Source organism: Thermobia domestica, chromosome 15 (assembly GCF_964235325.1).
Source record: "Thermobia domestica chromosome 15, izTheDome1.hap1.1, whole genome shotgun sequence".
NCBI classification, from domain to species: domain Eukaryota; kingdom Metazoa; phylum Arthropoda; class Insecta; order Zygentoma; family Lepismatidae; genus Thermobia; species Thermobia domestica.
In genome coordinates, this window is record NC_137468.1 from 89,805,207 (window position 1) to 89,822,070 (window position 16,864).

General features: G+C 37.4%; 1 protein-coding gene across 2 annotated transcripts in view; it reads left to right on the top strand.

The window, feature by feature from the left end:
* The first annotated feature begins 9,675 nt into the window (after positions 1-9,675).
* Positions 9,676-16,864, top strand: part of LOC145671132 (beta-galactosidase-like) — a 101,081-nt gene continuing 93,892 nt past the window's right edge. Inside the window, exon 1 of one of the 2 annotated variants that reach the window (XM_081739931.1) lies at positions 9,676-9,893. In XM_081739931.1, coding sequence (XP_081596057.1) covers positions 9,828-9,893 — 66 coding nt within the window. In that variant the 5' untranslated portion in view covers positions 9,676-9,827. The remainder of the gene's footprint in view (positions 9,894-16,864) is intronic. The other variant, XM_081739930.1, reaches the window with a different exon arrangement.

The window sequence follows — 16,864 nt, forward strand, 5'->3', positions numbered from 1 at the left end:
GCGTACATATCGTATAAATGAATGCAAAGTGTTTGTTTACATATTTTGAAAGAAAATTACCTCGCAACATAAACGGAGTTGGGAATTGTCTGCTGGGGGGCAGATTTTTGGTCGGTCTCGGACCTTTCATTTCAGGAATAAAGATGATCATGAAGTCAGAAATAAAGATAGTGAAGAAGCCAAAAAGTTGGGGGGAGAATGGCACCCATAGCTCCGCCCATGCCTCGCAGTTAGAGGATTAGGAAACCCTGGGTGGAGCCACAAAAAAAAAAAAAAAAAAAAAAAAAAGCCGTTTGTAACTTCGGAAACTGAGACTGCCTGTAAGGTTTACCAACTGTATGAATCAATGGAAGAGGATACATTTCTGTTACTCTTTTTCTTCCCATGACCAACTTCTTTCTCATCTCCAGGTTTTGCGGCTTTTTGATAAACTTGCTGAAATTATGCTAGATTTGGGCAGGATACTAAAAGCAAGATGCTAGATGCTAAAGACATGCAAATTATGCTAGATCTAGTATCATTATGCTAGATCTGGCAACGCTGTTCCGAAAGCAAGTTTTATATATGCTTGGATTGATGTTTAGCGTTCCTTTCACCAATGAGGCTCTATGAAGCGTGCATCACTGTTAGAAGTATATCAATGTTAGGATTATTTGTGTCGTCTGCACAACATCGGTTCATTACAGTACCAATCACTTGTACACCCAAGTGTTTCAGACAAACCATACCTATTGCAAGTAAAAGTGGGGTTCTCATTTGAGATTTTACCATTCATTCCCGCTTCACCCACTTACCGAGGGAGATCGGAAATATAATTTTCTAACAATTAATTTTCCTCTTTAGCAGTATGTTACATATACTTTAATAATTATTATAATTAATTATTATAATATTTTTTCCGTTGGATTGTTCTCGAGGCGTGGAATGATAAATACCCTCTGTGACTTCCTGTACGAGTTTTATTCTGTTCATTTATCTCCAAACGTTTTCATATTAGTGGTACTGGACGTTATATCTGATAAAAGCACCATGTCTTGGCGGCCATTTTGAAAACGGTGACCCATATGAACTATCTTTTGCCACAACGCTGTTTAGTATATGAAGATCTATCGAACGAGGTATCCAGAGATGGAGTGGGTCAGTGGGTCGGTGGGTCAGTGGGTCAAGTGGGTCAAGTTTTCTGAGTGGTTCAGTGGGTCGTGGTTCAACAGCATGTGACCCACTGTGACCCACCACCCACCGTGACCCACTGCGACCCACCACCCACCATGACCCACTGCGACCCACCGATTCAGTATGATATACCGACCCACTCTGCTCACTGCATTGTAGACAGTATCTTATGAAGACTGGTAAATTTGTCTTCGTTTTACTTTCAAGACTTTCATTTCCCTTCCTTTTCCATTTGTTTCTGTCTACTTACCTGAGGTGAGTATATCTAACCACGGAAAAGAAGAACTTCAGGCACTTTTGGATATTGATATTTTTAATTGTAATAATAGCAATAGGACTTATACTACTACTTGGCTTTCGAGACCTGTGAGTTTTTAGAGCTAACTACTGGAAAAAATACATTTTTGAATCACTGTAATATATAAATTATTATATAAAAGAATTGAATGTAACTATGTGTGCCTGATCATCACAGTCAAATTGCAAAGTCAAATGAAATTACTTTTGGTATATAGTTAGGCCTTAATCCAAACTGGGATGTTATATTGCTTTCATTATAATGCATAAGGAGGTAGTGAGGATCCGAATTTTTGCGGGAAAAAAATAGTATCTCGCACGCCGTTAAACTTACGGAGCTGAAATTCAGTGTATTAACTCTTTATTGAAAATAAACAAAATGTGTCCTAGCATTTTTTTAAATTCTCCTATATGGGTGGGGGGGCACTTTCTATATATGGAAAATTGGTAGTGAGTTGGTTTGCAAAAATGACTAAAACGATCGATGTTATTTTAGAAAAAAAATCAGAAGCAAAAAATACTGTGCTTGGCTACATATATCCATTGCTTTCTACTATAATAATTGCTGAAGCTTACGTTTATTATATGGAGCGCTTACAGCACAGGGTAATCAACCCACAAAATTGTGAGAAAAATAGGCATAAAATTTACACTGTAAGCTTAATTACACGGAAATTTTAAGTTTGGATTGTACGCATAATTATATGGAAAATTTTACACTTCTTTCCCTTTTACGTTGGTCTACTTACCTTGACTTGAAACTTTCAAATTTCATGCTTTTTTCCACTAAAGGTATTATAATTGAACAAGGAAATAATTATACTATGATAATTTAATTGAAATTCATCGTAATTTGGCCCATAGCAAACAGCAGTTTGGTAATTGAAGGGGAAGGAGGGAAATTCCCATTCCCCTCTGAACACTTTCCCGGAACCTCGTTCCCTTTTGCTTTCTAGGGGGGGGGAGAATTTGGTAATGACATTAAACCTTCATGTGTAATTACAAAAATTAAATTTATAAACAAATAAGAAATCATCAGTTTATCAGGCTTTAATTGATAATTTATGCACAAGATTTCCTATGGAAGGTGTGGTAGATGAAGTTTCTGTTCTCCATGAGTCGACATTGCCAACTGACATGGTCGATATGGAAAAGATGTTGTATGGTGATAGAGAGATGATACCTCCTGCTGAGTATTTCAAAACTGACCAAGAAAAAATCGTTATTAGACTTAAGTCTAACAAGCAGATTGTCGATGAGGAGTTGCAGAATCGGGTAGAAGTATTAGGCTATCAATTTCCACGACAGACTGCGAACGGGGATTTCCCCTTATGAATTTACAGATGGCATATTAGAAATAGACTAAGTGCTGAAACATTGTCTAACTTGTTGTTCATCAATGTTAATGGTCCACCGCTAGACAAGCTCAAAGTAGACGAGCTAGTTATTTCTTGGCTGAAGGATGGACATCATTCCGCTGCGGATGATTTACCACGAAAATGTTCTGGAGGCCAACAGGAAATAAACAAACCCGATTTCAGATTTGTTTTAAGGTGGCAAATTACGAGTTATGGAAAATGTATAGGGCTACTTGTATTACTAATGGCTTATTTGTGTTATTCAACTTTGTACCAAATTTTTAGTAAGTCTCTTCTTTGCTTTAGATAAACTACTTTGAATAAATATTCATAATAATTGCAATTATGCATATTTGTAACTTAAATTTAACGTGGTGTTTTACTGATTACACAATTTACAATTATGAGCATACTTTATGGAGATGCTCTCACATAGGGTACCCGAGCACCTTTATACACTATGAAAAACTGATTTTTCAAGTCTTTTGTAAGAAAAATACTGTGAACTGAGAAAATACCCATATTGTACAGGGGTATTTTACTGCGAATAGAAGTTTCTTTTGAAATGCGTTCAGAAATTAACACTTGCAAGAATACTCTCTTAGTACAAGTATATTTTAGGCACACACTAATTTCCCCCCACCTCCGACTGTTTCAATTTCCTCACTGACAAACACTTTACCACAGGGCCTAAAATTCAACGAAATCACAGCTCCACACTGGTAAAAATTTTATATAGTATAGAAAAACTAGTTTAGTCAGCATTTGTTTAGACATATAATCAGTGTTTTGTCCAGTACATCATGTTTACCTGCGACCCCCCAAAATTATTATTATTATTATTATTATTATTATTATTTAGGAAAATTTTGGCATCCAGAGCAAACAAAATTAAAGGCACATTAGGATACATATTTAATTGTATTGTATTAAACCATAAAGTACAGGAAACAAACCGGTAAGAAAAATAGTCACATTGGAAGAAAAAAGTCACTTTTTCTTACATAAGAATTTCACTGTCATTTTTCCGTGATCATCACGCTGTCTCAGTCTGTTTTCTGCCGAGGCAAATACACCGTTATACCAGGGCTGTTCCTTTGACTTTCTACCAACTTCGAAACGCCTTTACTTTCTGGCCAGCAGGGGTTGGGCTAAAATCTTGGAACGGACCCTTATTTATAGTAACGTGAAGCTAATTTTTCACAGTAGTGGGAGCTAAAGACAGTCTGTTATCTGTTTTCAATATGTTGTAGTCACTTATAAGTCTTTCAACATCGGAAGAAGATGGTTTCAAAGCAACAAATCGGGCTAGACTTGTTGACAGAGCATGAAATGTCTGATTTCCACAGATTTTCATGAGAAGGCTTTTAGCGTCCAGACCTTTCAACATACTACACGATGATGCCTCTCTATATTGCATTGCGAACTGCAAAAGATCTGTATCAAGACAAATAACTTTGTGGCATTCTCTTAAGGCATCATCAGTTACATCCTCTTGCAAAACACGCAAAGGCTCCAAAGCAACAATACTGTCTTCATGCAGCAAACGCTGACTAACAAAGTTAATTATGGAATCAGGCTTCGTAGCCTACTACAGTAAAATCTCTTTTCTCACTGACATATTTGTTATGGGATTTATTGCAACGTGTGTTACGATGAAGTTGAAAACCATGTAATGAGTACTGTATTTCTCCGTTGACGTTCTCTTGCACACGTTCGTTTAAAAACGTTTTTTTTCCATCCGCCTAACAGAGGTTTCTCTTTCATAATCTCCAATTGTGCTACAGTTCTATTTTTATTTGTTATTATGTCCAAAAGAAACATTTCATCACTCTCAAACTTCTGCTTGCAGTTCTTGAAATTATATAGAGCGTCTGTCATAAGACATAGAAGATGGAAGCGATCTACTTCTATCCATTTACGCAGATGACCATTGGCTTCATTACATACATGGCTTTCCGTTTACAAGTAAAGGCAGCTTGGATAGCAATTTTTTAGGAGAGTAGTGAGCATACTGAATGAAAATTTTGTCCACCTGACGTCAAAATATTCTGGGTAGTGCAAAACTTCTAAGTTATTTTCTGAAGCTACCATCGTTAAACCTTTCGTTCGCTGCCCTGAAGAGTGATAGAAAACAGATGCTGCTTATATGAGAGATGAAACTTCTTGGTGACTTTCCATGCTAAATTAATGCGATGGGCAGCATACCAAATTTTCAACAGAGGCAACGTTTCACCTGAAGCAATTCTTTCATCAGTTAACAATTTCCACATTCCTTTGTGTTCTCCTGTATTCATGTTTTCATTATCAGTAACTATCGAAGTCACTCTGGGAAACATTACTCTTTCTACTGATTTTCGTAACGCTGTGCTTCGGCTAAATTTTTGGCGGTTATTGATGTACGTTATCTCTGGTAGTACATATTTCTATAACGGGTTCAAAGAATCGTGTAATTTTTATCTACAAAACAACACATTTCATTATATCGGAAAAGTGTAATGTCCTATTGAAACAACAGATAAACGTGCAGTTAGCTGCATATTTTAAAACTATATGAATGCAACCGAAAACGTTTGAAAACTAATATAGTTAAAAAGTTCCTTCACCTCAAAATTGGCAATGGTTTTCCCTGCCATCTAGGAGACACCTATACGTATTAACTCTGGCTTAATGTCATATACTGGCAGTTATATGGAATTGAGTAACCCCCCATTGCATAATGAATGTATTGAATCAGTAAGACTTACAAGTAAGGGACCATATGGTTGTCGCGCAAATCAGATGTAGACATACGCCATCTGATTGAGCATGAAGAGATATGGAGAACACAGAAATTTAAGGTGCTAAGGGCCATAGGGAGCGGAGCGAGGAAGGAGGAAACATTGAATGTCAGCAAAATTGAAGAAAGTCAGGAATGACGGAAAAAGTTAATTTCTTGCAAACAGGAAAAGAAAGTCAAGCAAAAGAAAGAAACTAAACATAACAAGGGCATCAAGGACGAAGAAAGATCATAATCAGGGTTGCCATCCGGACCGCAGTGTTACCAGCGCTGCATAACATTGATATGGAAGATATAGCACACTATAGCAATTCATGCACAAGGAAAAGTATTAGTAACAGAAAAGACAATTGAAAAGACTCTGTACACGTGCGTAAAAAGGTTTAACGTAGTCGTGAGTGAATATTACACCCGCGTGAATATACAAATGGAGGAAAATAGAGAACGGTACGCACCATTTGTAGTTTAATTGCAGTTGACGTGAAGATCACGAATGAATGCGTGGTCAACGCACAAACATTTCTCGCAGTGAGCACAGCGGATGAAAGCAAGCTGGTCACACGCGTCTCTGCAGCATTCCTCTGTGAGTCCTTTTTCAAAGCAATATGCGGAAGGTGTTTCAAACTGTCCAGGATGTTCATTGGAGTAGCCACATTTGAAAAACGCAAAGCGTATCATCTTTTGGAATCGCCTAGAGGAAAACTGGTAATTAACAAATGACTGAAGGCGGAGAAAGTTCTCACGTTGCGAAACATTAATATTGGAGAACACTAACGTATCTGTGATGAACTTCACCATGTTTTTGAATGGACGAAAGAAGAACACATCAGCAGGTTGTATAAGGCCTGTACATTTCGGAGGAATAAGCTTTTTGTAAAATTGAACACCGTTAGGAACTGTCATGTTGTAAAGTTTGTCATCCTTGTTCGGAGTCCAGGAGTCAACCAAAAGCAAAACACGATCCTTACCCTGAAGATCGGGCCACAAAACTTCATCCAGGAAGATTTGCAAATCCCGGATCGAACACAAAAGGTTCGGATCCCTCGTTAAACTGTAGCTCCCGTCCTTTATACGTCATTATCATCCCATGGAAGGCAATAGCAAATCACCATGGGTTCATCCAGCCCAGGGACCTTCAGGTCAAAACCTGCCTTCGGGCAGAACAACGATCATCATCATCATGGAACGATGCTCCCAAACACTTTCGTTTCTGTGTTATCATGTGTACCTCCTTTACTTTCATGTCTATATTTGTCCTCCCTCATGTACATTATTCACTCACGACTATCGTTAAACCTTTTTACGCACGTGTACAGAGTCTTTTCAATTGTCTTTTGTGTTACTAATATTTTCCTTGTGCATGAATTGCTATACTGTGCTATATCTTCCATATCAATGTTATGCAGAGCTGGCAACACTGCGGTCCGGATGGCAACCCTGATTATGATCTTTCTTCGTCCTTGATGCCCTTGTTATGTTTAGTTTCTTTCTTTTGCTTGACTTTCTTTCCCTGTTTGCAAGAAATTAACTTTTCCCGTCATTCCTGACTTTCTTCAATTTTGCCGACATTCAATGTTTCCTCCTTCCTCGCTCCGCTCCCTATGGCCCTTAGCACCTTAAATTTCTGTGTTCTCCATATCTTTTCATGTTTAATCAGATGGCGTATGTCTACATCTGATTTGCGCGACAACCATATGGTCCCTTACTTGTTAGTTTGACACACTAAATGCTTTGAAATGTATAATCCGAGAAAAGTAAGGTACTCACATTAATACCACTCCACACTTTAAGAATTACAGTTCCACACTCCTTTCCTACAGTTCCACAAAATGTGGAGTACTCCACTCAATTTTAGGCCCTGCTTTACCATGTTATATCGTCAAGGTCAGATCCACCGTTATTGTAACGGAGTGGTGCTTGAGCGATTGACTAGAAATTCAAACTCCGATTAGTGACAATTTAACAGTCTTGTTTTATTACAAGTGTAAACTATTTAGTCAGTACAGAAGAGGCCGTGGATCGTGTTCAGAGTTGATGACGATGGATTTTAGTGAGTCAGAGTTGAGTTGAGTTGATTTTAGTTTAGCGTCCCTTTCAGCAGCGAGGCTATATGAGACGTGGACCTACTGATTAACGTGGAATCCGAACCACATGAGCTCCCGCCGGGAATTTGGTGAGTCAGAGTAGGTCACAGTCGATGATAGTGGTTCATGGTGGGTGGTGGGTCAGAGTGGGTCACGGTGGGTGATGGGTCATGGTGGGTCGTGGGTCACGGTGGGTGGTGGGTCAGTGGATCGTGGGTCACGGTGGGTGATGAGTCAGTGGGTCGTGGGTGAAGTTTTCATTGACCCACGCCAACTCTGCTTCCCTTGATTCTATAACCCAGCGTTTCCCAACCGGTGTGCTGCAAATGGACCGTTGGTGTGCCGCGAGGAAATTGGAACAAAACTATTAATTCTATAGCAACCAAATTGCAATACATAGGGAAAAATGTATATTTTTGTATTTCACATTACTATGAATTTCTACCATGGAAAAAATTACTGTAGTAGCAGACAGTATTTCGGCTTGTACACATTTCCACGGTTAGCTGCTATGTCATGCTTCAATTGAGATTCATATTAACACCGAGAAATGGAAGCACTTGTACGGTACGCGTCAAGTGAACGTTCATAGAACACTCATTCGCACGTGAATGACAGAACAACACTTTGCTCAACAGCTGTGTTTTGACTTCGACGCATCGCAAGCTGTGTGATTGCAATAATATGCACCGGTTTTGGTTAAAACAGCAAAGTTAAAAGTACAAGACATTTGTTTGTTCGTTCGTTATTTAGTGATCTTCGTTCTTAGTGAAAGGTGGATACAGTTTTCGAAAAAGAAATCGTATTTTTAAAAATCTGAGTCTTCATATTTCATTGCGATTGTTTTCTATTTTAAAATTAGAATAAAAATTAAATATAATGAATTAGCATAGGGGAAAACCAGTGATCGAACTTTTATCTCTGTGAGAAGGAGATCAGTAATCACAGAAAAAAAATACCATGGTATTTTATATTTGCAAATAATATCTATGAGTGTGCCGCGAGAATTCAAGTTACACCCGTAGTGTGTCGCAAGTTGAAAAAGGTTGGGAAACGCTGCTATAACCACTTGCTTATTTTGCTTTACGGTTAATCCATCCCAGGATACATAATCACAATAGCTTTAGAGATAGTCTTTCTTCAATATTTGGAAACATCAATTTTCAGAGGCCGTAACTGCAATTCTAGTGATGGGCAAACTACACCCCACGGGCTATATACGACCCAGAAAGATTTTATCCCATCCACGACATCATCTGGCGAATGAACACGTCATCAGATTTTTTCTTTTACCCGGACATGTCTTTTTTCGGGCCCTAAAATGGCCCGGGTGATTCTTTAAAAAGGAAAATGAGAAAATAACTTTTATGGAGTGGGGAGGGGAGGGGATCATAATTACAAATGATACAACTTGTACCATTGTTGTTTTTAATAAATTGTATTTTTCCGCTTAGTGCTTTTTCCTTTTCCCCCTCCTAAACAAGAAATTTTATCCATTATCGTCCTGAACGAGAAACCCATGACCAATGGATTTCCTTCCTTATTTTTTGAATCAAAAGATCCAATATATTTGTCAAAAAAAATTTTTTGTACGTCTTATATCTGGAGAACTATATATAGTGTTACCAAACCCAAACTTAACTCAGTATGATGTGCTTATTCCGTAAAAAATACGATAACTTGATTTAGGAGCCGTTCAAAATTTTTTTGACCGCTGATCTAAAAACTAATTATTGGCCAAAATCGCAATTTTTTATGCATTTTTTGATCATTACTAAAATTTTGGCCAAGATCGCAATCTTTTGATCCATTTTTTGGATCATTCCTAAAATTTTGGTTGTATTGTTACGTGATATACCACCAATTCTGTCCTTCCATATACTACGTATAAAACAAATTTATCTTTACCAACGAAAACTAAATATTTAAATAATGATAAAAAGAACAGTATATAACTTTAGGAAAGACTATACACTTTTGCTTTTGAACCTTATCGTGCAGAAAGAAGAAATACCAAACAGTAAATTTATTTAATTGACGTCTGAGTGAGTGACGCGGAGGACAGAAGGCAGATACACTGGAAGAAACTGGCATTTTGCCACAAAGTATTATCATTATCTCGGTTAGTCGACAACTATGAGGTTCTACAGCACATTCGCATTTCTATGGTTTCTTTTCTTTCTTTGGATACCAGATACAACAGTAAGTAATAGACTTTAATGCAATTCATGTCAAATAGATACTATGCATCCTTTGTCTTTTAAATAAACACGCCACGTGAAATTGACAATTATCAATTGTCAAAACACGAAAGCTTTTGTTAAATAGTCTAACTATAAGACGTTTTCTTTGTGCTTTCAAAATATTAACTACTAGTCACCAGTAATGCCATATGTTAAGCGGGTGCAGAACGGATTTATCACGCACCATAAACACTATGGGTCTTATGCAGGGTCGATCTGACACGTGATTAGTATCATACTAAAGAGTTTGACTAACGTTTCCTGCAGTAATCAGGCCTTTAGTGTGACGCTAATCATACGTCAAAACGATTCTGCATAAGGCCTTATATCTTGGATCTATGAAGTCTTATTTTAGTGGGGGGAGGGCATAATGGTTTATCGTAAGCTTTACCGATAGAAGTTTCACTGGCGTGTATTAAAGGCGTAATTTATTATATTAATAACCTACTTCCTTATAGAGTTTTGATTAATGATAAAATAAATTACGACCTTATATCCCTATGAAACTTCCATCAATATAGCTGTATTAACATACATTGAATTATTGTGACACATTTTCCGAAAAAAAGTAAGAGAAACATTTCTTGTACCCCTGCTCCCTCTTAATGCTGTTTGGAATGAAAAAATAAGAAGATCTCATTAATTTTTGATACGAAAGACAATCAGTAGGTGTGTACTTAAGTACGTATGTGTTATTCTTAGTCATGTCGCTTTGAATCGACTTTTAGATCCCGAACAGAAACTCTAGATTAAATATCGGATTATGCATTACAATAAAATATTTATTTAAAATAAAGTCTAGATATATGTAGGTTTACCTCTTATTCGTAACAAGTGGTTGGGACAGTTCGGTGAACCGAACTCAGAAGCTCCCGTCGTGCAAAGCTGTGGCCTAGTCGAGTTGAGCCTAGCCAATCAAGGCCTGTCTCTGACCGAAATAGGTTACCAAACATGGCAATCTTCATATTCTTTACACTATAGGCTACTTGCCCACCAAATTTTGTATATGCCCGTCAGTAGTTACCGAGAAATAAAGTACCACATTCAAGTCGAGCAGAGTCTGTCAATGCCCGAGATTGGCCACAAAATGTAGCATTCTCTATTCCTTAGAGGATGTACTACTTGCCCACTAAATTTGCATAGATCTGACCCGTAGTTAACGAGGAATAAAGGGAGACGAGCTTGTCCCTTGCTAAAGTCAGCCACCAAAAATAGCGATCTTTATTCCTTAGATAGCGGGCTACTTGCCCATCAAATTCGGTTCAGATCTGGCCAATAGTTTCCGAGAAATGCCTACATATACATACACAAACATACACTTGGAGTTAAATTATAAGCTCCCGTATATTTACGCCTGGAGCTAATATTTAATGCTAGCAGAGATGGAAGCCGATTTATTTAAGCATCCAGTTTGGACGGACATAACCCTCCGCTAGTGTTGCCCACAAGACGAGAAATTTCTAGTTTCGCGTCTCGAATCTCGTCGAAATTCTAGTCTCGTTTTCAAGTGAGATGAGAAATGCCAATTATCTCGTAAGCAATATTCGTTCACTCAAGTCTTACTGTTAGATCTCAAACGCTGCTTTAGTGCTGTAATATAAATACTATTAATTGATATAACGATTGTACGTGTACAATGAAAACCATTTGTCAACATTTAAAAACACACAAGTTATTAGAATATATACTTCAATACTAAATTGTCTAAAGGTTGTTATACAGAAGGTCGATCCGCGTATATGTGTCCAATTTTACACCCGTACTCCTGACCACAGAAGCGACCGAACCAAGTGGTTAAACGCGTGTGCTATACCTGGAGGTCCATTCTATCGTCTGCCAAGCGAAACTGTGTATCGTGTGCATCATGGCTCCAAAGGTGGACCGTTTTTGGAAGGGCTACGTCATTGGACTTTTCCACGCCAAATATTAGGTTTCTAAAATTCAAAAGCAGTGCAAAGAAAATGGTTGTGCATTGGATTCGACGACTATGAAGAACATAATCAAGCAGTATAAGAATGCAGACATACCAGGTAAGCGTTCACCCACTTAGGGGTCGAGAAAGCGAGCGTGTACCACAGTGACTCCACAAGTAGCTCAGAAGTTGCGGCGAATGGCCTTACAAGAAAATCCCCCTCCGCAACGTGTGATGGCAGCTCGACTGCACATACCACAGTCAACTGATAACCGCGCTCTGAGTGGGAAATTAAACATCCGGAGGGTCTTTCAAAGTCATGGACATTACCTAAGTGCGGCCCATCGCCGTGAGAGAAAGACCAACAGCAGGCGCCTCTATGAACGCCATCTATCTGGGAAAAAGTGGAAGTTTGTGGCCACACTAGATGAAGCATGGGTGTATGTATCAGATTGTGGCAAAATTCGCTCGATAACTTACACTTCGCGAGATGCAAAAAGCCGTCCTGCGTTCATCCGTCATTGCAAAGCAACTTTCTCGAAAGGAGTTATGGTTGTCGCCGGTTACTCTTATCAGGGCAAGTTAACAATTCGTCAGGTCCCTAAAAACTGTAAAATCAACTCTGCATTCTTTCAGCTACATATACTGACTCCAATTTATACAGAAGATCTGCCTTGTTTGTATGGGTATGCCATAAAGCAAGTGTCTGTGTATATGGATAAGGCCTTCTCACATACATCTCGTTCTAACCAGAACTTTCTGAAGCAGATGGAGACAAACACCGGTATTCGTGCTATTCCATTTCATGATATACCAGTGAAATCACCAGATGCCAGTCCCATGGATTTCTGCGGGTTTGGTCTACTAAAAAGGGCACTTTCTTCTCGTCGTGTCACTACTCTCGAGGGCCTGTGGAAAGCCTGCCGGGAGTAACGGGAGAAGATTCCACTTCCTGTACTTCTTCCTAGTCTTCTACAGTGGAAGTTACGGTGCAGGGCTATTGCCAGAACACATGGCCATCACATTGAGGCCAACCGATGGTGGTCCCATAGATTTTCATAAGGTTAGTGCTATTTCAAAATTGGACACATATACGCTGATCGACCTTCTGTATTACACATATCGTAGGCATTTTCGCATATCCCAAGAGTTTCAGACATCCTCTTATCTTATTGGCCGATACAGATAGGACATCAAGAGTCATGACTTTCATATAGCGGAAAGTAAAGGTCAACTGTTGTTGGCCCTCGTAGCCGAGCATGCTAGCAATGAAAATTGTTTTTAGCGTGGGTTCAAACCCTGCCCAAGAAAAATGTTTTATTTTTTAAAACTTTTATAACACTTTTTTCATTAAAATAAGATCGAAAATAATACTCGAAAAACTGATTTACCGATTTTAAAAAAAATTTCATAACACTTTTTTCATTAAAATAAACTTGCAGTTTTACTATACGGATCCATAGTAAAAGTAGTAGTAGTAGTAGTAGTAGTAGTAGTAGTAGTAGTAGTAGTAGTAGTAGTAGTAGTAGTAAAAGTAGTAATAGTACTTTTAAAAGTAGTAGTAGTAGTAGAAGTAATAGTAGTAGTAGTACTAGTCATAATAGTAGTAGTAATAGAAGTAGTGGTAGTAGTAGTAGTAGTAATAGTCATAATAGTAGTAGTAGCAATAGAAATAGTAGTAGTAGTAGGAACGGATTAGAAGCCCCGCAGGGGTTGGTTAGGTTCTGTTCTCTTGCCCAAATTTTTCTGTACACTTTACATTGCCAAACTGCTGGCTAGGGTAGTGTGCGAGAAATAATACAGGGTAGCGCACGAATACTGAAACTCTTGGGATCGGCGTAAATGCCCATCATAGAGCTCCCATGACACAGAAGGATTCTCATAACTTCTAGATGAAATTAAGAAAAATCAGGGCATAAATTTTAAATATAAATGTACAAAACAAGACAAGGACAAAATAGACGAGCCTAAAGAATTCTTCGAGAATGGAGGCGACACGAGACTTTTACAAAATTTACGAAACGAGAAATAAGAATTCTCGTGTTATCTAAAATGTTTTCGGAAATCTTCCCATTCTCCCATGCAAGAACGGATAGATTTTCATTCTTCATGTCCCATTGTCCCACATACCAAATTTAGTTCCACTACTCTTTCGTTGAGTTTTGCCGTGGCACTCTGCGGCAAACATATTAAATTTGTTACTATCACATTAGTATTTTTTTAAAAACCAAAATACCCGAGATATCAAACTTCGTACCATTTTACTTTTCAATTCAAAAGTTAATGACACTAGGTCAAAAGAAGAGCTTCCTTGGATCACTGCTATACTAAACTCGTGGGTCGCTATCAGTATTAAACTTGTGCAAATAACATGTATTAATATTTACTGAATCGAAAATTCTGCAGATATGAAGTTATTTACCAATGCGTCCAAAGCTCGAAAAGATAACAGGATAGTAAAGGAACAGTTAGGTTTATTTTATTTTATTTAATTTGATAATATGTTTGGGAGAGGGAAAGATAAAAGAGGTGCGCAAAATAACTGCAACTCTGGTACAAAAGCAAAATATTATTAGTTGTCTAATCATTATATCACAGGAACCTCTTACAAATTGAATTGAAATTTTATGGAGTAGTGTTAACGTAAAATTTCAATTCGATTAATTAAGAGGTTCAAGGAATATAGTGGTTAGACAATCACTCATATTTTTTTACCTACTCCTCTTTTATCCCCCCCCACACACACATATATATACCAAATTTTGTTGGTTGGATGGAGTTTAACATCTCTTTGAGCAGCTAGGCTATATGATACATCCGAGTCGAACCACCTTCAGATTCATGTGGGATCCGAACCAAGTGAGCTCTCACCAGGTATTGAACACGGGTTCACCGCGCTGAAAGCGCGTACGCCAACCATATACTCACGAGAGAGTCCACTAAATTTTGTTCCTACATTACAGTTACGATACTTTCAAATTTAAACAAATGAGTTTCGTTTCATACTGTAAACCTACAGTAGGTTTCCAAATTAAGCGAATTCAATAGTGAACTGGAAATAGTATTTAGTAACATTCTATATCTTCTGGTTGTCATAGAGGAATACGATCAAGGATAGAATCTGTTACTTGGACGCTCAATACATACCAGAAAGGCTTTAGTCGCAATCTCTTAATGTTTTTGCACTATGGAGATCAGTATTGAAACTCGAACAAGTAGCAAATTTCTACTACTTCCAGTTTTAGTAGAGAGATGTAAGTGAAAAGAATATCTTTCCATCAGACCCAGGGGCGGCTTTAGGATTTTAATTTTAGGTAGGCTTACTCCGTCGCTTATTTGATTGATTAATGACAGTAGGAAATTACTTTTACAGGAGTGCTTGATGCTATTTGTTAAATAATTTTCTACCATTAATATAAATAGTGGAAATATATTTACTCTTTATTGTATCTTTTAGAGTTTACATATTTTTCAAAATTTTTCGGTAGGTCCGTGCCTACCCGGCCTACCCGCTAAAGCCGCCACTTAACAGAGCCTGAATAAATCACAAAAGTTTGCTTGTAGCTATCTATGTCGATAACCTGGAAACCGCACATTGTTCATTTCCATCTCTTCCAGTTTGAATGGATGAGATGGAACCTATTCTTGGAATACTGAATAGATTCTAAGAACTACTACTCGCTATTGGTTATCATTTTTGTTCTATGCCAATCAATTTTGTTCTCTGCCAATCAATTTTGAAGTCAGAAATGTTAAGATCTACCACTTCTCGTTTTGAATATAGGGTTAATGGATGAGATGGAACATACTGTTTGGATGCTTAATTGATTGCAAAAAGTCGCTTCTCGATATCGCTTACCGTTTTTTTTTTTCTGATACTAGTCGACAGAAGGACAGACAGACATGGCCATCCTATAAGTCTTCCGATACTTATGTATAGCATGGTTTAGAAGTCTAAAAACAAGCAATTTTTTACAAATTATTTTATGATAGTTTTCACTTTTCTATACCTCTAACTCTCTTCATAGATGTGATAGTAGTCTGCATATGTCATAGTAATCTGTATATGTTAAAAGTGCAGTAATGTAATGCTAGAGTTCTTGGTAGGTATACGTTTGACCCTTTTCAAAACTATAATGTATACGTTCGTTCTCTCGTAAATTTGAGATAAGTATACACTGAACTATAAAAATATTATACGCCGTGCACTCCCAATATGTCTTATTAAAGCCCTGGCTGGATATGTGTTTCAAGTTATGCGAACATACATTATTTATATAAACTTTACAGTGTTAGCAATGAAGTTATTTTTCTCATCTATCCATTAAACATTTAGAGCCTTATGCAGAGTCGTTTTGATGTATGATTAGAATCACATTAAAAGCCTGACTACTGCAGGAAATATACCCTGTAGTACAGCGTTTCCCAACCTTTTTCAACTTGCGGCACACTACGGGTCTAACTTGAATTCTCGCGGCACACTCATAGGTATTATTATTATTATTATTTGTAAATAGAAAATACCCTCGTATTTGTTTTCTTTGATTACTGACCTCCTTCTCACAAAGAATAAAGCTCAATCACTGGTTTTCCTCCATCGTAAATCATTATACTTACTTTTCATTCAAATTAAAAAATAGAAAACAATTCCAATGAAATATAGAACTCAGTCTTTTAAAAAATACACTTTCTTTTTCGAAGAATGTATCCAACCTGTCACAAGGAAGATCACTAAATTACGAACGAACAAACAAATCTCTTGTACTTTTAAACAGAATTGCGGTAATTTGTATGAGTGTTTGCTTTGTCGAAAGGATATAATGAGATTTTAAAATTTCAAGTTACGAAATAATCTGTAACAATAAAGAAACAATAATGGTCATAACAATGATAATTATTACTTTTTCCAACATTAAAAATGAACAGATAAGTAACACAGTGTGAAACTTATAATTTCTTAACATGGTTAATATACGTCACAATTTTAAATATTAATAAAATTGTTTTCGAAATACAAT